General features: G+C 40.1%; 3 protein-coding genes across 3 annotated transcripts; all 3 read right to left on the bottom strand.

Moving 5' to 3' along the window:
• Window positions 1–1,084: 1,084 nt before the first annotated feature.
• rab31 (RAB31, member RAS oncogene family) lies at window positions 1,085–7,353 on the bottom strand. Its single transcript, XM_028977248.1, has 7 exons — window positions 7,140–7,353; window positions 6,505–6,584; window positions 5,728–5,809; window positions 4,222–4,293; window positions 3,957–4,063; window positions 3,019–3,128; window positions 1,085–2,576 (listed from the first exon to the last, which is right to left on the bottom strand). Exons 1-7 carry the CDS (start codon window positions 7,173–7,175, stop codon window positions 2,479–2,481), a joined length of 585 nt encoding a protein of 194 aa, XP_028833081.1. The 5' UTR covers window positions 7,176–7,353; the 3' UTR covers window positions 1,085–2,478.
• A 582-nt stretch (window positions 7,354–7,935) lies between these two features.
• ralbp1 (ralA binding protein 1) lies at window positions 7,936–16,143 on the bottom strand. The gene is made up of 10 exons (XM_028977104.1): window positions 16,049–16,143; window positions 14,647–14,952; window positions 13,405–13,842; window positions 12,831–13,180; window positions 12,480–12,641; window positions 11,807–11,938; window positions 11,505–11,615; window positions 11,220–11,341; window positions 10,917–11,037; window positions 7,936–9,729 (listed from the first exon to the last, which is right to left on the bottom strand). The coding sequence occupies exons 2-10, from the start codon at window positions 14,891–14,893 to the stop codon at window positions 9,367–9,369; spliced, it is 2,046 nt and encodes a 681-aa protein (XP_028832937.1). The 5' UTR covers window positions 14,894–14,952; window positions 16,049–16,143; the 3' UTR covers window positions 7,936–9,366.
• A 1,507-nt stretch (window positions 16,144–17,650) lies between these two features.
• On the bottom strand, window positions 17,651–25,636 carry twsg1a (twisted gastrulation BMP signaling modulator 1a). Its single transcript, XM_028975804.1, has 5 exons — window positions 25,591–25,636; window positions 25,232–25,374; window positions 19,051–19,150; window positions 18,133–18,393; window positions 17,651–17,975 (listed from the first exon to the last, which is right to left on the bottom strand). The coding sequence occupies exons 2-5, from the start codon at window positions 25,358–25,360 to the stop codon at window positions 17,794–17,796; spliced, it is 672 nt and encodes a 223-aa protein (XP_028831637.1). The 5' UTR covers window positions 25,361–25,374; window positions 25,591–25,636; the 3' UTR covers window positions 17,651–17,793.
• Window positions 25,637–26,264: the final 628 nt, after the last annotated feature.

Raw genomic sequence — 26,264 nt, 5'->3', positions numbered from 1 at the left:
GACCACTAACCGTGCTCGTGTTTTTTTTTTTTTTTTTTTTTTTTTTTTTTACTGGGTGGAGCGGTACAATTACCGGCGTGAAAAGTCCGTTTAAATCCCAGCTAGACTGTAATCGCGAGGAAAACGCTGACGTCACTACAGACGAGCGTCATCAGGACAAGTGACTCGAACGCTGTGGTCCAGGAAGACCCCTGGCAAAAGTTTTCATTCATTAATGCTCCTCTGAGTCTGATTATATCAGGACCAGTGAGCATGAAATCAACCGCCTGGCACTAAAAAGTGTTCTATTCTGTTCAGCTAAATAATGTACCAATTCTTACATGTGAAAATGTCCCAGAGGATGAAACAGGGGAAAACTTGCAGATGATGTTTTAGATTAGTAAATAAATGTAGATCAAAGTCAAAAAGTCTGAAGTACAAGAATGACATTTTGATGACTGCACAATACAAGCAATGACCGAAGACGTGAGAAAATATGGCATGGTGCATCAACACCCACTTATTTCACCCATGAATTATGGGGGTCACTTAAAGAATTTGTCACCGGCACTGTTCCACCTTTTATATATTTTCAAGTTTAGACTACTGCACTACTTTAGGTGCCACTTGAGCTACAAGTGTACACTATGATCCAAAAATGAATCCGTCAGTGTGAACATCAAGAGATCCAGGAGTAGAGCTGCAAACCTCTTAAGAGATAAATGGTACTAAAACAGAAATCAGAATTTTGAAGGGATAGTCTTTCACTTTTACTTTAGATTTTTTCCATGTTGAATGTTGCTGCACTGGAGAATGAACCTCATAGGAGCATGTTAAAGTGATCAAAGACTCTTAATTTCAATCATGCAGACACATCTGAAGGTGACACCAGAGTACCGTTTTACTCGTGGAATTGTCTTACATGATTTGACTCACCACCTCTAGAGCTGAGAAGGACTAAATATGTGGTCCCTTGTGACTAAAATGATCATTTCAAACCTGGCAATTTGAATCTGAATTCAAGTATTCTGATCTGGTACCAGTTCATTATGAAAAAATGCCATTAGGAGATCTTCATTATAAGGAAATCTCAATAGACGAAACAGAGCGGAAATATTATGACTTTATTAACAATTTATTACCTGCATAGGTCAAATATTTGAGAAAAAGGCATAAGTAAACTTGACACTACGTGTTGCTGTGTATTTTGTGTTTTAGTTTGAGTTTTCGTCTGGTGTAACTGTAATCTGTTAATTGTGCTGTCAGTCATTTGCTTAATGGAGACAATTAACCCAAATACAACATTTTGGAACATTGTAGTCAGAAATTACAAAAGAAAAACAGAATATGAGCTGCCCATGAACTGTACTTGGAATGAACTAATGTAACTACAATTTAAACAGTAGTTAAACTCATATGGGTTTTCTATCAGAGTTAGGTCTGAGTTAAATTGAGTCTTCACTGATCGCATTAATTTTCTTTTTTTATATCTTATATCTTGTTTCAAACAACTTTTTGGAAAAGTGTGGTTTTTTTCACAATTAACATAAGTGTAATGTAAAAGCGGTATTGACACATGTAAAATATTTATATTAATCAATAAATGCAAGTATAATGGAAATTGATCTCCAATTTTTGTTCATTTAACATGGGTTTAAAACATTTGAAATGAAGATGGAGATTCAGTTATTCATGGCTTTGAAACAGCTAATGACACAAATTATTCACGTCGTCAAGAATTTAAGGCACTTGATGATATACTAACAACTAATATAGAGTACATTAAGGGGTGCTTATTTCACCCACTATTTTTCACATGAAATAAACAATACATCATTTAAAAAAACAAAAAAACACATTAATTTATGCCACTCATCTGATAATGAACACAAATTATTATTATTACATGTTCACTAATGTCACTTTAAGGCACTGGGAAGGCAGGGAAAAATCTCGCTTTACCAGTAACACCAAACATACACATACAATATCAATCAGGAACTGGAAGGTACTGTTGTGCTTAAACTGCAGGAAACTGTAAACTCTTCTGACTAAATTTAGCAAAAGCATATGACAATGACACTCACCAATGCTACATTCATTCTTTTAAAGGTCTTTCAGGCTCTAAAGGGCTCTCAGTACTGAGTCTGCATTACAACAATACAGCATGTTCCTGTAAAATGCTCTAATGGATAAACATCCTCAGAAAGTTTATCTTGAATCTATTATTGATGCCAGAACCCAAACTGCATCAGTAGGCCCTGCTCGATGTGACCCTTTCCTTCCAAAATGTAATGCTGTTAAAGGCACCCGGGTTCTTCCTGTTGCAACCAGTCTGTGAGATGGGGGGTCCCTCCTTCTTGGTGGCTGTGGGGTGTGGTCAGGTGGAGGTGCTGCAGATGAAACTGCGTGTAGTGAGATGGAAGAGTCATCTGCTGCCGCCTGTTCAGTGGCAACAGGGTACAGGCTTGTTGGACGTGCACCTATGGCTGCCGGTCTCTAACAGCAACGTCGGTTGGATGGTGGAGGCTGGCGGGTGAGTTTGAAGGACTCATTGCTATCCACTTCCGGGTTCTCCAGTGGTGGGATCTGCTGACCTAATAAGGCACAGGAATGGGTAAACTGCAGTTTAGAAGATATAAGCTGCATTAAAAGAACATTTCTACATTTCTTGACATTTGAATTTGAGGTTGTGCTATAGATGCACTCATGCATTTTTGCACTGGTCACGTGACACTGCACTGCAAACAAGTCAGAAAATTTAAAGCAATGCACCAGAGAACCAATGTTGCCAAACATTATGTCACTCTCAAGATTCTTCTCAGGTCAGGACAATTTGTGGTTTATCTGCCTTTATTATTGCTTTTACAGATTGATTTTATTATTTTGTTGAATAGCCACTCATCTACTCAATTATCGTGTATAATTTCACAGAACATATTCCTGTAAATTTCTATGAAAAAAATATATATTTTTTTTAATTTCATAGACACCAAAGGCCTTCTGTAAAATATGATGTAAATATAAACAGATACTGACTGATTTTCTGGAACAGTTCTTCCACGTTGACTGCATTTCTTGCACTGGTTTCGATGAATATAGCTGCGATCGATTCAGCAAAGTCCTTGGCCTCTTTCGTGGGAACTTCCCTGTGTCAAAAACAGTGTTGAATTAGTGCTGAAGTAACAAACACAACAATACAGACTCCTGGTTCTGAAACTGTGGCGCAGACACCACCTAGTGGTATGCCAGGGTATTTAAATGTAGTCTAACTATTATTCCTTAAAGGTCACATGACATAAAAATTTCATTTTGTGAGATTATTTAATATTAATACAAGACAGACGGATCTGGAATTTGTCCACTTATGCAGTCATAAGGGGAAAGGTTACCTCTTGTTTCTTATGCTTTGTCTCACCCCTCCCCTAAAACATTATCTCCTCCATCCGTCATGGCTTCCAAAGTGTTTGGATGTAAAATGAGCACAAATGTATTTTTCTTAGTTCTGTCATGTGAGACTCTGCTTTCATTGAATTTTTTTTTTTCTGAAAAATGCCGACACGACTTCCTGTCTGCACCAAACATTGTGGTTGGTGAATGATGTTGATGACGTTATTCCACGAATGCCTTCTCAACTTCTATAGGCTGCTCTCTCTACACACTACACACACAGAAAAGGTGCATCCTGGCCAAATCTCATCATCATTGTTTTTTTTTTAATGTACAGCACTTTGGTCAGCTCCTTGGTTGTGTTAAAGTGCTTTATAAATAAATACGGTATGGTCATGGGACCTTTAAATAAAAAACATGCAATAACAGTTCTTTCTGCTGAAAAAGCAGATATAATTGCATGAGTCAGATTTAATCTGTGCTCCTCACATATTCTGCATCTTAACTACACCAAAAATCTGAAAGGAAAGACATTAAGCACTGTTTCACTGAGAACAATACAGTATTGAGCTCATGAATGTTGTTACCTGATGTCACTCAGGTCATTCTTATTTCCTGCTATAGCCACAACAATATCCTCTGGGCCGTGCTCCTTTAACTCCTTCACCCACTTCTTCAGTGTTTGGAAAGAGTCCTACACACACACAGGCACTCACACTTTTGAAAAATTCCACTTCCTCATTATTCACCAATAATCCCATGACATAATACATTAAATAAAGTATCGACTGTAAGAGTTGGCTGCTTTTTTAATAGAGAGAAATGCATGCGCTAGTAATATATATAAGTTACCAGCTTGGTGATGTCATAAACAACGACTGCTGCCGCAGATCCTCTGTAGTACATGGGCGCCAAGGAGTGAAACTGAAATCAATCACATCATTTAATTAATCAATGGGTTTTGTCAATACTTTCACCTAATATAATAATATAATTCCTTATCTTTTCAATATAACACATATTTAAACCATAAGCAATGTATAAATATGATTATGGGGAGGCCAACATGGTGGTGTGACTATTAGTGACATGGCCTCAAAACTCCAAGGTTGGTGTTCAAATCCTGGCTCGCCTCTGTGTATGGAGTTTGCATGTTCTCCCCACGTTTGGTGTAGGTTTCCTCCAGGTTCTCTGGTTTACTCCCACCATCCAACGGCATGCATACTAAGTGATCATGACTTGTTTTTAGGTGTGAATGTATGAATGGTGTTTCAAGGTGTGTGTGTGCACTGCGGGGAGCTGGCGCCCCACCCTGGGTGAGTCCCTGGCCTGCGGCCAGTGTCCCGGGTTGGGCTTGGCATCTCCAACCCTGAGAAACAGGACTAAGCAGTTATGGAATGTGAGCGAGCGAGTGACCATCACAATAATGTTCTGACATTTTACCATAATTACTCTATGGTTTAAGCTACTCTGTGCCAGCAATGAACGATGTGCGAATGATTATGAGTTTGCATGTCACATTTCATTTTACACCAATACTAACGAAAGTAGGCCCTAGGGACAATCCTTGGGCCTTAAAATAATCACATTTTTACATTGATGCCATTTAGCAGATCAGTAGTTGCAGGGACAGTCCCTACTGAAGCAACTACGTGTTAAGTGTCTTGCTCAGACACACTATGGTGTAAGTTTCCAGTATGTTTTGTTTGACAAAGGATGGCAAGGATTGACTGAGGAAAACACATATGATTAGGGATGCTTTATCATGAAATATTGGAACTATTGGTAGACAGCAGCTTCAGTAAATCAGCTGACCTATGCTATTATTGTTTTATATGAACTATAGCTCAGTTTTTATACCAGAGACAGGATATGAACAAAGCAACACAGCATAAAAACTCTGACCCACAAGCTGTGGTGAGCAACTTTTTCCTGGGTGGAGGCAAGGAAGGGTTCATGGCACACACACACTGAGTGAGCAACCTCCCACCAACACACAAACAGTACAGCTGATATACCACCTACACCAGCTCAGCGGTCCACCTCACATAACCCTGCTCTACAGCTGTTCCAGAGTCGCTGATGTCAGCAGCTTCCTTCCACTGCACACAGCAATTCACAGCAGCTCTGAACGACACAGGATCACACAGTGCTGTTAGCTGGAAGGTTAACAAGTGAGTGACGGAGAAGTGTAGTGTGAGGCCTGAGGTATTGTAGAGGTTTGAGGAAGATTTACACGTGTTTCGCACAAAATACTACTGCATGGTAGCATTCTGATGGGTATAATGGTATAAATGATATTTTACATATAACATATTCTTTGACTTCATTATGCTAAATAGATCAATAAATACCCACCCTCTCTTGTCCCGCTGTGTCCCAGATCAGGAACTTGTGGAGTTCATTACCACATGGAACAGTCTTGGTTAAAAATGATGCACTGGAGGTCAGGCATGACATTTAAAGCAGAAGACAGACAGATCCTTTGATTAGTTGCTGCAAGCACAGGCAGACAGAGGTGAAACAGTGTGATCTGTCACTATATTCATTTCATTCATGCCCCAAAGTGATATTCTCAAAAAAGACTGTGGTGTAAATATGTAAATATGGTGATATGGTCTAATGGATTTTAGTGGAAACCAGGACCAAAACCTTCTAATACATTTCTAATATATTCTTATAAATCAAGCACTTTTCTTCTCATTGTATTAATTATAAAGGTAATACCACATAAAACAGAGTAATTCTACAGGTTTCAGTTTTTTTCTAACAAAGGAACTAATTTCCATAGCCAGGGAACTCCTCAAGGCTAATTGAGCATGTTAATTGTGCTCCTCTTCTAATTGACATAAAAGCCTTTGCAGGTCCTTCCTGCGCTGAGGCGTTATAGCGCGGCGGTTTGCGCATGCGCGCTACATCGCAGCTTAAGGCGCTTGGCTTTCGGGTCAGTGGCCTGTGAGACCTGGGCTCATAAAACAGGATAAAACATCAGGAGGTTTTGGGGTCTTTGAAGCTACGCATTCCTTAACCTCCTCGTAAAAAAAAACATACACCAATAACGTAGCAACTCCAAATGTAAAACAATCACATGGATTTTCCACAACTGGTGCACTGATTGTCCTGCGCGGTTCTTACCCAATAGTCGGGCTGATGTTGTGATCGAAGTGATCTTGTACAAAGCGACACACGATGCTGGACTTCCCGACTCCAGTGTCCTAGAGGACAAAAACACGCAGTTCTAGGAATTCCGCTGGATAACAACAGTCTCGCCAGGCGCTCACTGGAAACGCAGCTCTGGCAAATACTACACATCCGTCATAAAACGCGGGCGCTTGTTACGACTGTGATGGTGGCTTTTAAGGAACAATTCTAGTCCTGTTTGCATTATGATCATGAAATGAGCTCCGGCAGATGTGACGTAATGCCTGCTGATGTTTCATTGGCATAAACCTGCAAACTACAGAAACTTTCTCATGAATGAACCCCAACCCCGGCAACCATAATCCACCACAAAGCGGGGATTTATTTTATGTACGAAATGGGTAAAAAGACGGGAGCCGAAAAGACGAAGCTATTTTAACCGACGATGACGTTTCCAAGTCCAAGATGACTGTTACCGCTTCGTTGTTAGAAAGAACACGACGAAACTCGTCTGGAAAGCATTCGTTTAGGAGCAAAACCCGCGCCGGGACTCGTTTCTGTTCCCTTCCGGAACCGCAGACTAAAGGAATCCAGCTGAAGACCTTTCTGGTTTTTTTTTCTCCACTCACCCCTAGAAGACAAACTTTCAGTTCCCTTATAGCCATTTTGGACTCTTTTACTTTTTTTTCACGACGAGTCTCGCATTCTTCGCCCAGCCGTACAGTCTGTTAATTCCAGCATGAGTGGAAAGCCGCTTCTTTATTAAAGCGCAGGGCGAGTCTGACCATCTTTAACAAATCTAACGGAAACCAGAAGCAGTGTCCGTCACGTGACCCGCCAGCCTCCCCTCTCCCGAGAGAGAGGGAGTGGGAGAGAGAGGGAGGGGGGGAGAGAGAGAGGGGAGAGAGAGGGAGTGGGAGAGAGAGGGAGAGAGAGAGAGATGGAAAGAGAGGGAGGGAGAGAGAGGGAGTGGGGGAGAGAGAGAGAGGGAGGGGAGAGAGAGAGAGAGGGAGAGAGAGTGGGAGAGAGAGAGAGAGAGTGGGAGAGAGGATTTCCCAGTGCTGGAGTGGGTCAGTGGGTCCGGGTTTGAAGACTCAGCTCGAAGCTCGGCGGAGAAGTGGAATGCAGATGTTTTTTTGTTATTTTTTTATTCTGCATGTCATCTTTTCCACTTCCACACACCTTGCCTGGGTGGAAGCAGCGCGTTGTTCATCTCACGGGGATGTGGAGACAATCCCAGTCTGCTGGAGTTGACAGGATGGAGTTGACAGGAGAATGCAAGAAGGTACATATGAGATCTTCCCCATATCTTCCTTAAGTAATCTGGTCGCAAGTCGTAAGCATGGACTGTCATTCCAGCAGAGGGACTTTTTTTATTGCTAAATAAACCATATAATTATGAAAGCCAGTCAGACCAAACATAAATTATTTTCCACAGATTGACACTTTATTCTTCACAGCATAATTCTGCCAGCAAAGACAGACAAGCTATAAAATCTGAATTACAATATGAAAAATAATTTGAGAATCTGGAACCAGGTACAGTATAAGTAAATTCATTAGCAACAGGCCAGAATCAGTCAGAAAGGATTCAGAATGTGGCATCATGGTGACGATCAGCCATCCTTGTGTCTGGTTTGATCGTATAGGTTTAAGTTACAGTTCAACTAATTAAGGACAAAGAAGCACGAACGACGAACAAATTCTTCAAACCCAACACAGAAAGATCCAGACAGACAATTATCCAAAGCTCATCATTTCACAGGAAAGGTGGATGTACATACACCCCTATCACCACTCCCAAAAAGAACATAAAAAAATAGTAATAATAATAAAATAACAACTGAACTATGGACACATTCTGATGTCTCATCCCTATACGTGAATCATGTTAAAACGGCCGGTTTCTCATACAGAGTGTAGCCTAGTGCTGGGCTATATTGTGCTTTTAAAAAGCAGAACCTTCATTGCAAATACATTTCATGTAAAGATTAGTATAACTTTGGGAAACCAGCCCGTAGAGTTGAAATTTACTACCGCCAGCACTTCACTTCAGAGTTGCCACATTCAGCCCGTGCATCAGTTCATCATGCGTGTGCGGCAACCTGCCAATCAGAAACACATCTCCAAATAATAACATTATACTTAAGACACATTATTAATCGTTTACCAATGTATGGATACCTGATGTACAATGTTGCCTAGAAGATTAAGGTTATTCATTTTCAGTCGTGTTATTACGGACATTTTTGTTTTCATTTGTGTCTCTGCACTTCCAGGAATGCACTAAAATATTTACCATATATATTACTATTAAATTGTTTAATACAAATACTTCAAAATGTGATTAGTTTAGACTGCTCTGAGTAATTATATAACAATATAGCTAGATAATGACCTCTTCATTGTCACAGGGCACTTCTGCATCACTTTTTTTGTATTATTTTATCATCCCTACCTCTCACCCTTTCTTATTTTTATGGCACAATGGTTTACAATCCTGGTCAGACCTGGGATCAGACAGAACATTTAAAAAATGCTTATTATACCCAGATCTAGCCATGATGAGAAGGGGATGGGGGTTGAATGTCAGTGCTGAAATGAATGGGAGAAAATTAATGACACTACTGGGGCTCTTCACTCGTCCATATAAAGTCTGGATTGCAAACCTGCCCCCAACCCAGACTCACACTCGCAATCTAAAAGCACAAGCACCACGGGTCAATCTTTTTTTTTTTTGCTGTTGTTGTTGTTGACTATTGACAAATGACAAGATGGACACAGTGGCATATGACTGCAGGAGAACAGGAATGGTCATGCAAAAGAGAAGGGGGGCAGCTGAGGCTTCAGGCACCTTCACTCCCTCCTGTCTTTACTTGGGGAGGGCTTCAGAGCATCCTTTGTTGGCTTCCCATTGACCACAGAAACGGTGTCTGCTGCTAGTGGTAGTGGTGCTGGTGCTGCGGCGGCACCAGGGGTTGTCATAGTGATTGGGGGAGCACTAACTCCACCTCCACGTTTGCTAGTCTGGTCATCACCCAGACGCACTGCTCTCTCTTCAGGACTCGGCTGGATTGGAGCAGCCTGCTCAGAGGTTGTGGGCGGGGCGACTAGCTCCTGTTGCAGCTTGTGGCTCTGTAGAAGGCGGAGTTGTACACGCAGCTCCAGAATGGCCTCCTGTTCCTCATGGATAGCTTGATTCAGATGAGTGTTCTTATTCTGAGTGGAGACAAGGAACCAGAGGTCCATAATCAGAAAAGATAATATTGTAATGCCTAGTCACTTTGAGAAGAATTTCACATCTGAAGAAGTGAAAAGACTTGAGTTTCTGATTTCTGAAAATAAAATGGTATTTATTCATGGTTGGACTGACAAATAGTCTCATCTCTAATCCAGGTGTTCCTAATCGCTATCACATTAAATTGCTGCTAGCCTATATACACTGCCTGTCCAGAAAAAAAAAGCAAATAAGTAAGAGCCTCCCATTGGATTATAAATGCATGGATTATTACATTTCAAATTATTTAACCCAAACTGATGCAGTGAGTATCTTCTTGGAAGACACAGTGGGAAGATCTTCCCTCACATAGTGGGAACCTATCATCACTGATGGTGATTGGCGACCTCAAAGGGCTGCGACTAAACAGTGGTGTAGCCTGTTTAGGTCAAGCACTGATCAGTGGGCTAATCAGGAAAAAAACACACTTATTCAGGGAGTATAAAGATTGGACTCTGGAGCAATGGAAGAAGGCCATGTGGTCTGTTCCAGAGTAAAAGGAGCAAAGAAGAGAGTTGATGGCAGCAGCGCTATGGTCTGGAGTGGGTGCAGATGGCGCAGTTGCAGATGACTACCTGAACATACTGAATGAGCAGGTTATTCAATCGGTGAATTTCTTCTGCCCTGATTGCACGGACATATTCCAAGTTGCCAAAGCCAGCAGTCATCAGGCTCAAATAGTTAAAGGGTGGTTCAGGGAGAATGAGACATCATTCTCCAGACCATAAGCCCTACTGACAATCTTTGGGATGTGCTTGAAAAGAATTTGCACAGTGGTCCAACTGTTCTTGGTGGAAAATTTACAGCGAAACAGCGAAGGCCTCCAGAAATCAAGGATAAAGGCAATCAAATTAAATATTAGAGTGTGCGACATTTTTGGACAGGCAGTGTAACTCTAGCAGAATGATATTTAGAGAGATTCATCAGAGTCAATCTCATGAGACATTGTCACTACCAAGATTTCTTTCATCCAATCAAAATGGCTAGTTGCAACTAGAGTATAAGGATCAATAAACAAGGTTGCAATTTAATTCTGAATAAAGTTAATTCACAATCTCCAGTTATTATCTTATTTACATTATTATTAATGTGAATAATTTCCTTCAGTACTTCTTTTATTCAGCCCTACCTCCAGCTCCTCATTCTGTTTTTGTAAGTCTTCCAGGATAAGCTGCAGCTCCTCTTCATCTTCACTCTCGCTCTCACTATCTGATGAGTATTCTTCTGTCTCACTGCGGCCCTGCTGCCGGCTGCACACAACATGATCCAACAACGGAGAAAAAGTGAACACTAATGCAATAAAAAAAAAAAAACATCTCTGCACACAGCAGACTAAAACAAGAGCAGCGTGATACCAAACAGAATTCTAGAAAGTGATATTACGAAAACATAAAGCATCTACCAGTGAAAAGTGAACTATGTGACATCTGACCTCTGGATGTCAGCAATCTCAGCACGCAGTCTCTCTATCTCTTCCTTCTCTGTGGCAATCTGCCTGCGCAGAACCTGCTCAAGAGCAATCAACTCTTCCTGCTCTGTCAGAAGCTCATTCTCCTGCATAGAACATGTGAGAAGGCATAATTAACACATATCCACTAATAAGAACAGGAAAAAGAGAGATATATTTAATATGAATTAATGCATGACCCAGACTGGCACAGTCTAATGGGTAGTTATCCAGGCAGAAAGAGTGAATCTTCCACCAGCCAGTCCTCACCTGGGCTAGTAAAATGTTGACCACCTCCTCTTCATTCTCAGTCATCGCTTCTTTCGAAACATCTTCTTTGGAAAGACTGGCAATCTCCTGAGCTATCTTTGTCTCACACTCCTGTTGTTCAGAGAAGTTTTATTTTCATTTTCTGAACAAAGAATGTTCTGTTATATAATGCTGTGTTGTAGTTTTATTTATATGATTATATTTGTCATTTATGAAAAATCTTCAATGTGCTGATGTTACATAACTAACACAACTGACAGTTAAAAGTGTGTGTGTGTGTGTGTGTTTGTGCAGGCCCATGCCTGTCTCTTGGCCTCGCGCAGCTTGCGTTTGAGTGCAGTCAGGATCCTCTGCACCTCCCACAGGCGCTCCTCTTTAGACAGATCCTTCACGCCTGCCTGCAGGTCCCTGTGCAAGCGATTCAACAAGAACTCCTGAACACAAAAATGAAAAACACACAAATACACATCATTTCATTTTATACCAGATATTTCATATTCCATTTTCCTTGAAGCTGCATTTGAATATTAATTTCAACCTGTACTCATGTTGAGCAAGAATAGATGCATTTGCATACCGAACTTGTTTTAAAAGAGATAATATTTGCATACTTCAGGACACGGAGCAATGATGACCTCTTGAACCAAGAGTGTGCAAAGCAGTAATCAGAGCAAAGGGTGGCTATTTTGAAGAAACTAGAATATATAACATGTTTTCAGTTATTTCACCTCACATAACACATGTGGAGTACATAACTCCACATGTGTTCATTCATAGTTTTGCTGCCTTCAGTGAGAATCTACCAATGTAAATGGTCATGAAAATAAAGACAACCCATTAAATAACAAGGTGTGTCCAAACCTTTGGCCTGTACTGTATTAACCAGTGTTGTGTTTGTCGGACTTGGATTTCGATTGTGTGTATTTTGAGTGCACAGCTCGGAGTCTGCTGTGAATATACAGAGCTGCTACCAACCTGTCGTCTGATCTCCTCCTTTATACTCTCCTGGGTCTCAGGCAAGGCAGGCATGGTGGCCATATTGGACCAGCGCAGGGGCCGGACAACCGGTTTCAGCACCACCTCACCAAACAACTCCCGCACGTGTGTGAAGAACACATATAGCAGACGGTTCCCAATCTACAGTGCAGCAAGAGAAGGCATTCGTGCAGTTCAACACAGAGCTGCTCTATATACAGGCAGTATGTAGAGCAGAAGTCAAGCCCCGCCTCCTGTGGGAACCCTATTCTCTAAAAGTAAGTGGGCCGAAGCTTTGGAAATGAGGATCTTACTTTCTAACATAATAACATGCACAAAAAAAATCTTCACCTGAACAGTTGGGTTCAGAACAATGGATATATTCTGTATGTTCATTTTGGTGTCGGCCTCTCGTGCAATGACGTGGTCCATATGTGTGATGAGCCAGGCCAGCAGGAGTTTGCCGTCCTCAGGCACCTCACTCAGAAGCCTCTGGATCTCCTGCACCTTCTCTGCCTCAGTAGGTCGGCCACATGCGTCCTCGAAGCGAGGTGCCATGTCGCGGCCCAGGAGGTTTTCTGGCAGCTCGCGCAGGTACTGCTTCAGCAGACTGGCCACTGTATGCGGGTCATACTCCTCCAGGCATGGACACTCCTCACGGTCATAAGCCGCCTTCAACTCGTCTACCTTCGACTTCATACCTGATGGGGAAGCCAGAAGGTCAGAACATCATGTTCAGAGACATTTTATATAATGACTGGAAACAGGCTTTATTTAAAAAATGGCTTTTAAGATAGAACCCTTGGCAACTATACATCTTAAATATCTTAAACTATTTATGTCTAATACGTTCATTAAAATCTAGATAATCATCATGTTTAGGAAAATGTTGATGCACAGGTTTTAAAAAATGTGTAGAGCTTACCAGACACACGGTAGATGCCCTCACACTTCATCCCATAGCTCTCGATGTAGTCCACACACTCGCGGAAGATGGCCGGAAGCTGGATGCCATCATACAGGGCAGTGCGCCTCACAGCCTCCATCAGTGGCGCTCCAAATATTGGCCGGAGTGTTGCGGGCATCTCTGTGGGAACCACCTCCGGCTCAGCACTGGGTGTCTTCTTCTTTTTCTTTTTCTCCTTCCACTGCTTGACCACGTCAGCCGCAGTCAGGTCTTTGGACTTCTTGTCCTTACCCTTCTCCTCCTTGGGCACTTTCTCCTTCACCTTGAAATCCTTCTCCTTCTTCTTGGAGAAGCTGGGCTTCTTGAACACATGGATGCCTTTGGAGCGCTTCATCTTGGAAGGGCTCTCCGCCTCGTCTGCTGAGCTGTCCTCCTGGAAGGCTGCGTAGCCCTCAGCTGAAGAAGAGATCAGTCTATATTCACATTCATATCTTCTTAAATAGTCCAAATGGAAAGACCCTGCCCTCTACACTGTCTCTCCATCTAAACCTGACAAAGTCAGGAGAAAAGTAAAACAGCATTATAGGACACGCAAGAAAGAGAAAATCAGAGAACGCCAGAAAGAGGGGAAGTGAGAGAGAAAAAGAGGTCAGCTTTCAATGTAGAGCTATTCCCAGAGCACCTTTTGTACCGAATCCTTTTTTTAGAGACCAACCAACTCTCCACGGCCAGAAAAATGTCACAAGAACAATGAATGAATTAAAAACTAACCTTCAAATGCATACGTGGAGAAGAAGTGTGGACCAAAGCGATCAACAGCTTTTGTTAGGATCCACAGGCAAAGGCACCTTTACTAGCAGGGATGGACTGGGTGTGCCCACAAAACGTGTTATTTCCTCCCAATGCTATTGGCTGCACAGTGGCAGCTAAATATAGTCATGGAAACCAACTGATACAGCAGGAAGCATTTGGAAGGGAAAACTTTTTTTTTTCCCCACAAGAAGAGTACAAAACATGCTGGGGTACAGTAGCTATACAGGATACAGAGATATCTAATGAAAATGATTAAATGGTACATTTTAAAAATCACTAAATCACATTTTAAAAAGTCACTAATTTCAATGCAGGTTTAATGCAAATTCCTTCTCAAATTTTCAAAGCAAAGACATGAAATGGTGAATTTATAGAAATTACAGCATGCTTTGTCTATTTCTGGAACTGAGAAACAAGTTAAAAACTGCATTAGGAAAGAGGCCTTACTACGTTTCTCCTTCTTTTTGAACTTGTTCTTTTTCTTGTTGTGCTCCTTGTCGTCATCAGAGGCGACATCAGGCGGCTCATGGTGGAGACCATCGTGGGGGGGTGAGGGCTCCCCGGTACGATAAAGGCCAGGGAACTTGGTGGGGCTGATTTCTTCAGAGCTGGGAGTGCGGGCGACGCCGCCAGGGTGCTCCGATCTCCGTTGCTCAGCAGGGCTGCTGCTGGGTGGCAGGAAGCACTCAGTCATCTCTGCGCTGCCCTCCTTTCAGTCAGCTCAGGCGAATGTGTACCACATCATCATAGCAGCTAGAGAACATACACGCACAGGGTCAGAAACTCCAACAGAATATTGCCAAGTTGAACACACACAAAAACAATACTTCCAATGTAAGATCTCCAGACCTACAGAAAAGGATTTAATACTAAAGATTTGTAAAGTTGCCATCCTGCGCCAATTCTCAAATAAAAAACTGAAGTCCATACTTACATATATATTTTTGTTCACTTCGTACATGGCACAGAGAAAAAAGTGACAGTTGGCTAGTTTGTCATTGGAAGGCATGTCTAAACGTTATCATTTATACATATAAGACTGACTAAATAATGAAGACAGGAGAACTGCCTTAACCAAGATGTTGACAGCTTTGAGATGAAAGCTACTGCGCTCTAAGTGTGTAGAATCCACACGTTTGAGGAAGATTATTGCAATTAGTAAGAATTTATTGTAACGATTGCAAAAATGGGAGTGGCCATTATTGTCATCAGAGAGACCTCCGTTTGTTCTCATCTCAGAACCATGAAGAAGACTTTTATCAGATCTAAGAGTCTGTCTGTCAAATAGATACTTAATTTCTAATCTAATTATAATATACATTTATTATTTCCATAGAGGGACGTAGAACTAAACGCCTGTCACTATGGTAAAGACTGCCAAAGGGAATGAATAAACTGCACATGACCTCAAAATAAATGTTAGAAGAAGAGAGACGACAGAAATCGATCCTATAAACAATGAGATCACATTTTGTAGTGGTAGATCAGCTCTTCACAAAAGATTCGCTAGCCAGCTAACGTGAACATTTAATTTTTTCAGAGCAAATGTGCTGTTCGTCAAAACAATTAGTACACAACACAATACACACGGGACAACGAATTACGTTACGCGATTACCGCAACAGCTAACACAAGCGGACATTACTGTGTGATAATTGGGAATTTGTCTGAAAACAACTTCTTACGACTAGCACGACAGCTAGTCGACTCTGGAGTCCACTATCGAACTGGCGATTAGCCACTAACATTAGCATGTCGTTCAAAGTGTACTTGAAGTCACAAAATACATGGCCGAGTTCAATTTTTTCTTGTAAAAACATAAATCAGTCAAATAAACCAAGACACGGACCTGCTCGGGCAATTCAAGCGAAGCTTCCTGTTGCCTGTTTACGTGTGGAGGTGAACTCTGGGGCGAGCGACGCTAGGCAGATGCATGTCGGGAACGGTAGTTCCCTGAGTCTGCCTAATGCTTAGATCCACGTAAATAAAAACTACAACTTCCATATTATCAACTCCTCGGCCCGCGAATGATTGGTTGAACGACTAGGTAGCTTTTTGGAGTGCAAAATGTAGACGCAAATTAGTCTTAAAATATTCCGGCATTATTATCACAAGCACAATATTAATTATTAAACAATGTTCTATATGGACCTACATTACAAAATTGCCAGCCTTATGTACTATTTCTCACTCAGCTTCTTTGACATGGCAAATGTTTCTCCTTAACAAATGAGTTGTTGTGAGGCTGGTGTGGAATTGTGGCAAAATCATTTATTCCACCAGATGGTAAAGCTTCTAGATAACCAGCTGAGCAAAATGTTAATTTCTCTTAACACTGCAATAGTACACACAAATGTGTCAGTGACATGATGATTATTGACTTTAGAAGAGAATCCTCTCCACTGAAGTCAAGAAGAACCTCTGTGTTCATCTAGAGGAGTTACTGTCCCAGCAGCTTCTTTAATTCCTGCGAAGGCTGAGGTCTCCCACCACCCATCCTCACCCACTTCTGTAGAGGAACTTTTGAGAGCATTCTGACCAGCTGCATCAATTTTTATGCTTAGTTTGCCGGATGACCCTGAATTTCATGAGATGAATTTGAGCACACTGAATAATATTATTTGTACTTACTGAAATTATTTGAAATAATATACAGGAAAATTGTTTCAATGCAAAAAAAAGGATATTTAAAGGTTAATAAGACTACAAAGTCAGATGGAACAGGTTTTCTTCCATGCTACGGCAGTATAACTGGGCATGCCTAGTAACGTTTCACAGCTCTCAACAGAAAGCTCCACTAGATGTGCCACCTACCATAGAGGAATGTGCACAGGAGGGAAGACCTTTCTGCTTTTTCAGGAATCATTGATCGAAGTGGTGTTGGCCAGCCATATCAGCGAGATAAAATAGAAATCGGAGGTCTGGCATGAGAGTGTGTGAAGATGCGTGTGTCTCACGGCCATTGCGTGAGAGTTTTTGCACTATTACAGCAGCATTTGCACTATTCATTTCACTGGTTTAGTGCTGACTGTCTTCTTTGTTGTATACATGTTTTTTGTTTGTGTTAAAGGTTGATCTTGCCCTGCACTTTTTAGCCTGGTTTGTCGATGTACACATGCACTTTATGTTTGTATGTAACTTTGTTTAAGTTAACATGTTTGTAGCTGAAATGGCAATAAAGCATCTTGAACTTGAACAGATTCATCTTTGTTTTGCCACTATATGGAACTACCTGGACTGCACACACGATTTGTAGTACATGTAATTTTTCAGTTTTGTTTTTTAATTTAATAATTTGATGTATGTTTACTACGAAAGAAAGCCAAAACAAAAAAACACAAGGCATTATACATATCCAATGAATAAAATACAAGGGTTATAAACATTTTACAAACATTTGAATACATATCATTTCGTATTGTATTGTAATTATACTGCATTACAGCTCCTCCAAATGTGTCTCCTGTTTAAAATCTTTTTATATATAAAACCTTTTATATATGGATGTTCGATTACATATTTCATGGTTGATCTAGAAATAAGAGTGATTTAAATGAAAAGAGCCAAGACTGAATATTCACACCCACAGTCATTTCAGAACATACAGTTCATACACTTGACCACTTTGCTGCCATAGTCCACACACTCAGACCCAATGCACTCGCAGCAGGCATTGTGGAACCAGCGGTACTTGGAACCTCCCATGGACTGACAGTATTTTTTACACTGACGGATGGACACGCAGTCATCGAAGTAGACCACCGTGCACATGCTATCTGTTATGAAAAAATGGTGGGAGGGGAGAGAGGGGTTCAGTGGAACATTTAGATGAAGAATTACAGTCCAGACAGCAGGAACCTTGTTATTTTAATGTCACGTTTTGAAGAGGGGAAACAGGTGACAAAAGACAGAAGTGTCTTAATTCAATAGTACCTTTGTTGTCATTGTTGGCATGGATACGTTTGCCAGGAAATGAAACGTTCTTGTGCCTGTCCTCTAGTGTCTCCAAGAAGGACACAAGGTTCTCGTGGCGAGAGAGCTCCTCAGCCACAGGAAAGGAGACCACCATCATGTTGAGGGGTGCATCACCCTCAGTCAGTGCTCGGAAGAGTGAGGGGATTGGCTGATTAAGTTCCTCTACGGTGCTCTTAGATGTAGCTGGGGACTCACTGTAGTCCTTGGGGTTACACATGCCTTCAGTGCAACACATGATCACACACAACATAATGCACATCATGCAAGCATTGCAATAACAGGGCTACCATCATGACACTGATTAAGCTGTATCTAGGCTTATAGCTAACACTATATTGGATAATGGTGCATGAAAGTATTGGAATTTTGTGAGCTAACTGCATCTATATAATAATTATAAAGTCTGTGGACTTTATTCTTTATATTCTTTGAATAAAATCTTTCTTCAGTTGCATTATTTGACTCCACATTTCATGACAGATTCTAGAATTTACTGCACTAATGGGTATATATTTACAATGAATTTTGAAAAATGATGTGATGTCCTGCCAAAACTACATCTTTAAGATGTCTTAAGGCTGCAGATTAAAAGCTCATCCATGCCTGTCTCTACTCCCACTCCTTCCTAAGGGAAAAACAATTACTCTGAGGCCCGCTATTTCTCTGCTGCTGTTTCCTTTCACCTCACACCCACTTCCTGTCAGTGGTGCAATGAACCAATCATAAAGCACCTCACACCTCAGTTTCTCTGAAATCTCCTAATAATCAGTGGTAATGGAGGGAATGGGAAAGTAAGGCACTCACCAGTGAAACAAATGCTATAACAGGCTGAGCAACTGGTGAATTAAGTGATTAATTTACTATCAACTAATTTACCCACGCAGTCACAGCATTCCTCCCACAGGGAGCCGAGGCACATCATGCATTCTTTACAACAGGAACAGTTCCCTTCCACAGGCCGGCATGTGCATAGCTTCTGCAGAAACAAACACAAGCACACAGGAAAACACAACCACATGAACAAGAGTAAAAAGCTCAATAGAAGCTCCTGACCTGACAGAAAAGAGAACATCTACATTTGTTTATGTTCTTCATTTGGTAAAGAATGAAGTAATAACCAGATGATCAAGGTTACAGAACAGGGGTGTTCAGTTGGAAGGAAAATATAATAGTTGCTGTGTAGATCAACGAGTCTTTCTCTAGATAAATTCTAGTCTCTTTTATTGTATTCTTTATTTTGTTTGTGCTTTTGGCTTCAGTCTCTTTCTATCTCTCCTGCTCTATCTATGCCCCTACAGAGACTAAAACATCCCCATCATAAACAGAGGGCCACCATTAAACTCCCTGAGTCACCATGCATCATTACCAGGCTGACACACATGCACACACACACACACACACAGCTTCACTGATGTTGATGTGTGTGCTTCAGTGTTTCTTTTTTAAGTCTAGTAGCTGAGAAATACACACCCATTGGGTTTGTGTAAACAGACCAGTAGACGGCCATAATAAGATCTGGAGCTAAGAAAATATGGTTCAGATGTGATTAAATGTTGATTAAATTAAATACATTAACCATTCTCTGCTGTTCCAACAACACAAAACCCTTTCATGCTTGGACTTCTATATTATAAAGTCTATTTCAATATAGTGGTACATTCTGAATATGAGTGACCTTAAATGTATAAGCCTTAATGTAAAAGGTATTAACCATGTTATTAAAAGGCAAAAACTTCTTTCTTTCTTCCAGAAGGAAAAATGTCAAATTGCATTGTTGCAAGAAACTCACCTCTCTGATACAGAGCATATGAAGCTACGGAGAAACTGGGTTGGCCAGGTTTTTTTTTCCTCTTATAGGTCTAATAGTAGGGGAGTTGCAATTCTTCTCCATAAAAATCTGTCATTTAAATTTGAAAAATCTATTACAGATAATGAAGGTCGTTATGTATTGCTCTCAGGCATTTTATATGGGGAGCATGTTGTGATTGGCTGTATCTATGCTCCCACGGTATATGAACCTCAATTTTTTTCTAAATTATTGGCTGACATTTCCTCATTCTCATGCTCTCGTATACTCTTGGGAGGTGATTTTAACTGCGTTCTAGAACCATCCATAGATCTTTCCCCTCCAAAAGGAGTTAGGCAAAGGAAAAGTCTTAGGCTCTCAGAATTTTGCAAGGATCTGGAATTGTTTGATGTTTGGAGGTTAACTCATATGAGTGAAAAAGATTATACTTTTTATTCTCAGCCCCATCAAACATTCTCACGCATCGACTTATTCCTAATATCGCAAGAGTTATTGGATAGAACAGGGGATTGCTCCATCGGGATTAGGACTCTGTCTGACCACTCTCCAATTGCAGTGACTGTCTGTCCTCCATATAGAGATCCATATTGTAGACAGTGGCGACTTAACCCCTCATTATTGAGCTGTCCTAAGTTTCTGCAGCTTCTCAAACAACAATGGAATTTCTTTATTGAAATTAATAAATCTCCTGAAGTCACTCCGTCAGTCTTATGGGAGTCGGCAAAAGCTTACTTAAGAGGTGTAATTATATCTTACACCTCAGCCAAAAAGAAAGCGGCAATGAAAAATATAGTAGAACTTGAAAAAAAAATTATGATTCTGGAGGGAGATTTCAAACTGTCACCTTCCAAAGGTGTGTCCCAGCAGCTTACTGCAGCCCGTCTGGCTTTAGATCAGCTATTAACCAAGAAGGTTGAATCATCTCTCTTCTTTGCCAGGCATAGACTCTATGAGTCAGGGAATAAACCTGGTCGACTTCTTGCACGTTTGGCTAGAGGGAGGACGGAGGCTAATGCAATCTCATCCTTAAAAGATACTTCTGGGACTCATAGGTTTGAAAACAAATACATTAACCAAATTATGAAACAATATTACCAGAATCTTTACTCGTCAGAATGCCACTCGACAGAGCAAAGAATGGATTTTTTTTTTAATAAAATTGGACTGCCCTCTCTCACAGCTGAAGAGCAAGCAGACCTCTGTAGGCCAATTACAAAAGAAGAAGTTCTTCATTCTATAAAGTCTCTTAGAGGTGGAAAGGCCCCTGGGCCGGATGGGTATTGTCCAGAATTTTATAAAAAAATGGATAAAGAAATAGCAGGATCACTTACTGAAATGTTTGTAGACTCATTGAAAAATGGTCGGCTTCCACCCACTTTGAACTTGGCAAATATTTCTTTAATTCTTAAAAAGAATAAACCACCTGACTCATGCAGTTCTTATAGACCTATTAGCCTAATTGGGGTTGATGCTAAGATACTTTCTAAGTTGCTGGCTAAAAGACTTGAGGTGGTTCTTCCTAACCTTATAAACCCAGACCAGACGGGATTTATACAGAAACGTTTTTCTATCACAAATATAAGGAGACTCTTGAATGTCATACAATATACTAGTCAACAAAACTGTGAGGCAATTTCTGTATCTCTGGATGCAGAGAAGGCTTTTGACAGAGTTGAATGGGGTTACCTGTTTGGGACTTTGCAGAGATTCGGTATAGAGGGAGATTTTCTAAGATGGATTCAAACTATCTACCATTCTCCTATGTCTTGTGTTATTACTAATGGCCTAAGGTCTGGTCCTTTCCCACTTGCCAGGGGCACCAGACAGGGATGCCCGCTGAGCCCTCTCTTGTTTGCGCTGGCTCTGGAACCCCTGGCAGAGGCTATCAGACAGAACACAGATATAAAGGGTATATCGATAAGTGGCAATGAGCACAAAATTGCACTATATGCAGATGACATCCTATTGTTTCTATCATTACCTGAATTATCTATACCAGCAGCATTATCATTATTTGATGAATTCAGTTTATTCTCAGGGTATAAAATTAACTTCAGCAAATCAGAGGCATTACCTTTAGGTCTTTTTGATACTGAATCTATAACTAACTTCCCCTTTAAATGGTCAAAATCTGGATTTGTTTATCTTGGGATTAATGTACCAGTTGATTTAAACAAATTATGGAAACTTAATTATGCTCCGATTATTCATACCATTAAAAGTGATCTAAGTCGCTGGCAAGCACTCCCTCTTTCACTGCTTGGTAGAATAAGTTTAATCAAGATGAATATTCTCCCTCGACTACTGTACCCTCTTCAGATGTTACCCTTATGGTTAAGCAGGAAAATCTGTACTCAACTGGAAAGCGCCTTTTCTAGATTTATATGGAATGGAAAAAAGCCTAGACAAAAAATCAGGTCTTTGCAAATGCCAGTGGAATTGGGTGGATTAGCTATGCCAAATATTTTATACTATAACTGGGCTTGCCACTCCAGATTCATTTGGGAATGGTTTAGGTCTTATTATGATCTGTGTCCTACTATAGATTCCTGGTCCTGCTCCCCATTATCTGTCTGGAGCTTGTTTGCCTGTCCCCATAAATATGATGATTCAGTGAGGAAAAATCCAATACTCTACAATTCCATAAAAGTTTGGCGACAGATGTCCGGATTCTTTGGGAGAGATGGGTCTACACTTATGCTGAATCCAATATATGCTAATCGGGATTTTGCTCCTGGCGTGGGCTCACCTCTCTTTAAAACATGGTATATGAAGGGGATTCGTGTACTAGGGGACTTATTTCAGGATGGCTCTTTAATGTCCTTCCAACAGTTACAACAGAAGTTTGATCTTCCAAATCAACATCACTTTGGATATCTGCAAATTCGGCACTATGGTATCTCAAAGCAAAAGCAGGTACCGGATCCCATAGCACCTAGCAGGCTGGAGAGTTTATTTCTCAATACAACCAATGCTGCTCATTTCATTTCTAAATTTTATTCCTTTTTATATGCTAATGACTCTGGACTGGTGAGCACGGTGGCCCGGAAATGGGAGGAAGATCTGGGTAATGTTTATATAGACGATGACTGGCAGGAGGCTATGAAAAGTGTCCGATACACTTTTGTTTGTAACCGGCTTAGAGAGACTCAATATAAGATTTTACACAGGTTACATATAACGCCAGTATTAATGAATAAGATTGATTCCTCTGTGCCAGCTCTCTGTGTTAAATGCCACACAGAGCTGGGGACATACTTTCACTGTTTTTGGGGGTGTAGGCTCATCTCAAGATTTTGGAATTTTGTTGCTCATGAAATCAGTACCATCCTTAAGATAAAACTGAAAGCGGATCCTGGCCTTTTTCTTTTGGGGCTCCCGTCTAAAAGACAAGCAACTTCACTGAAACTTGATGCCAAAAGTTATAGATTATTAGACAAATTACTACTTGTGGCAAGAAAGTGTATTCTTATTAGATGGATAAAAAATACTCCCCCCTCTGTCACACAATGGTATAGAGAGATTTTTGCAGTCCTGCCTCATGAGAGGCTGGCGGCTGTGCTTAGGGATAATATAAATAGCTTTCAGAATGTATGGTCTCCCTTTTTAGATCACTTATCTCCAAATGTGAGAGAAATGGTTTTGTGTGTCAATTAGGGTTTTGCGATGGTTATATTTTTATATCTATATAAAAAAATATATATATATAATAATAATAAAGAATGGTCTTGGTTCTGTTGGGTTTTTTCGTGTGTATATATGTGTGTTATAAATGACATGTTTCTATTATGGTATTATTTAAATTCTTATTTTGTGTATTCTTTTTGTTTATAGACTTGTTTTTATTGCTTAAGTTGTTTCTGTATTTTTGAAGTGAAATTCAAGTCACAATACCTTAAAGTGATTGTACATCTATCTGTAAATACTGAATAAACATGTCAAAGAAAAAAAAAAAAAAAAAAAAAAAAAAAAAAAAAATTAAATACATTAATCAGGAAGGTTGTACTAAACAGATTTACTTATAAAACCAAAGCTTTTTAATAGAAATGGAAGTGAAATTTGAACCAAAACAAGCACCTACTAAGGTTTTTTTGTTACTTGAAATTACTTACAATTACCCTTGTAACGGGAAATGATCACATATTGGAATTTAAGATATGATCCCACAAGAGTCCGATAAGCGGGGAAATGTTTTGTCTGAATAGACAATGAATAGCCAACAACTGTGGATTTGCAAAGTATAAAGTTGATGCCATATTAAAATGCTGTCGCAGACATATTGAACTAGTTTACACCGGAGGCAATGTTATTCTGAAAATGAATATTATTTATTATAAACTGTCATTCACTGTCACTTTTGAAGATATTAACAACTAGATTGAGAGTAATAAGGGCATTCACATTAATCTTAGAGACCCCTGTGGTAACACTAGAAAAAGTACCATTGCGTAAAACAATTTGAGATCCAATGAACTGAACAGAAGGGTGAAAGTGACAAAATATTTCTTGTAACCTCGCCAACATGAAGATATATGTTGTTCATTTGTGTTGTTTTATATGAACAAATTTGTCATTTTGGGTGTCAATATATTTTTTGGCGGGGGTCAATCTAACAATTTCATTAGTTTATTACACTCACTCAGTCACTCCACAATCCTTTGGTCCTATACTCAGCGATGCGGCTGGCAGAGCCAGCCCACCAAGTGAGCACACACACAATTCACTTACACACGCAAACCACAAGACCTGGAGAAAACCAACAATGGGACCATGCAAGTGTCCATTCAAACCTTGTAGGCCACATTGCGAACAATCATGCCGCAGTACAGCTCTAGATATTAAATTTAGTTCGAAATTAGAAATAGAAAGAAAAGGAAAAAAGTCTAGTTTTTTTTTTTTTGGGTCCAGGGAAAATGTAACCCAGTATAGTGTGTGTGGACACACGCCCAGTTTTCCACATCGACAACAGAGGTCCTCTGTGTTAGGACTGGAAAATATATTCCTAAGCCTTAATGCCAGTTATACTGGACAGAAGACAAATGTTTAAAAAGAATCTAAGGTATTCATATTCTGCCCATTACTAATTATAGTTACAGTGAAACAATTACAAGAAATAAACATCTGGAACAAAGAGAAAAATTTCATACACGAAAACAGAAAAGTCCCTTTCTTACAATAGTTAAAAATGCCACTGAAACAGCCATAGTTTTGTTTATCATGTTAAAACCAAAAGAATGATCCAGCTCTCACCTGAATCAGGCATTTACTGACGTCACTGGCACACAGGGCTTTGTTGCAAGCCCAGCATGATGAAGCACAGATGAGGAGGAAGAGGACCGTGGCAGATGCTACAGAGAGGAAAATACCTGTCCCACTCATCCTGAAGTCAGAACCTATCAGAGCGAAAGGTGGTTCAGGGCGAGTATATCTAGCATTTATCTAACCACAACAAATAACCACACACATAGATAAAAAAAAAAACTAATAACCGACATGTTAAAATTAAAAAGAATATATATATAACGGAAATATGCACTCAGTTTCTGTATAAAATGGGATATATTAAAAATAAATAAATAAATAAATAAATAATCCAAAAATACGCTTACCTCTCAGACACAAGGCGAAAAGTTCAGTCTTGAGACTCTGCTTCAGTCTCAGACCCCAAGGCGTCTCTGTGTCCCGGCCAGAAGAGTGCAGCGTCTTAAAGACACACTGACCAATTTTCATCTGCAGACTAACAACTCCCAAAACCTCTTCTGCTGCTTACACTTTGTCAACTTGTACCCGAACAACTGTGAGAGACATGTGTTTGGAAATAATGTATAATCTATTATTGCCAAATAGAAGCACTACAGTTGTTAAAGCAATTAAAGTTGCAGTCATGGTCACCCCTGACCACTAGGCTTTTTCATTGTGCATGACTGTGTACGTAACACAGACTCGAACACTGTAATCGAGAGTTGGGGAAAAGCAGCAGCAGCAGAATAGATGCGATCCAATCTAACATCTACTGTCAGGAAGGGTGAGAGATGAAGTAAGACATTTTGTAATTATACAAAAAGTCACCTTTAAGTAATTTATAATGTTTACATGACATGTTTGTGTACTGCATTATTTTATATAAAAAAAAATATATAATACAAACAGGAAATCACATTATTTAAAAAAATATTTTAAAAATCTGCTTTCTAAAGGGAAAGTTTGTTTTCATTATCAGACTAATCATGAATATGTGTATTAGTTCAAGGAATGTATGTGCAATTATTGTTATTCAAAACAT

Source organism: Denticeps clupeoides, chromosome 4 (genome assembly GCF_900700375.1).
Source record: "Denticeps clupeoides chromosome 4, fDenClu1.1, whole genome shotgun sequence".
NCBI lineage: Eukaryota > Metazoa > Chordata > Actinopteri > Clupeiformes > Denticipitidae > Denticeps > Denticeps clupeoides.
Note: the sequence above shows the minus strand (reverse complement) of the source record. Positions and strands in the feature narration are given on the sequence as shown.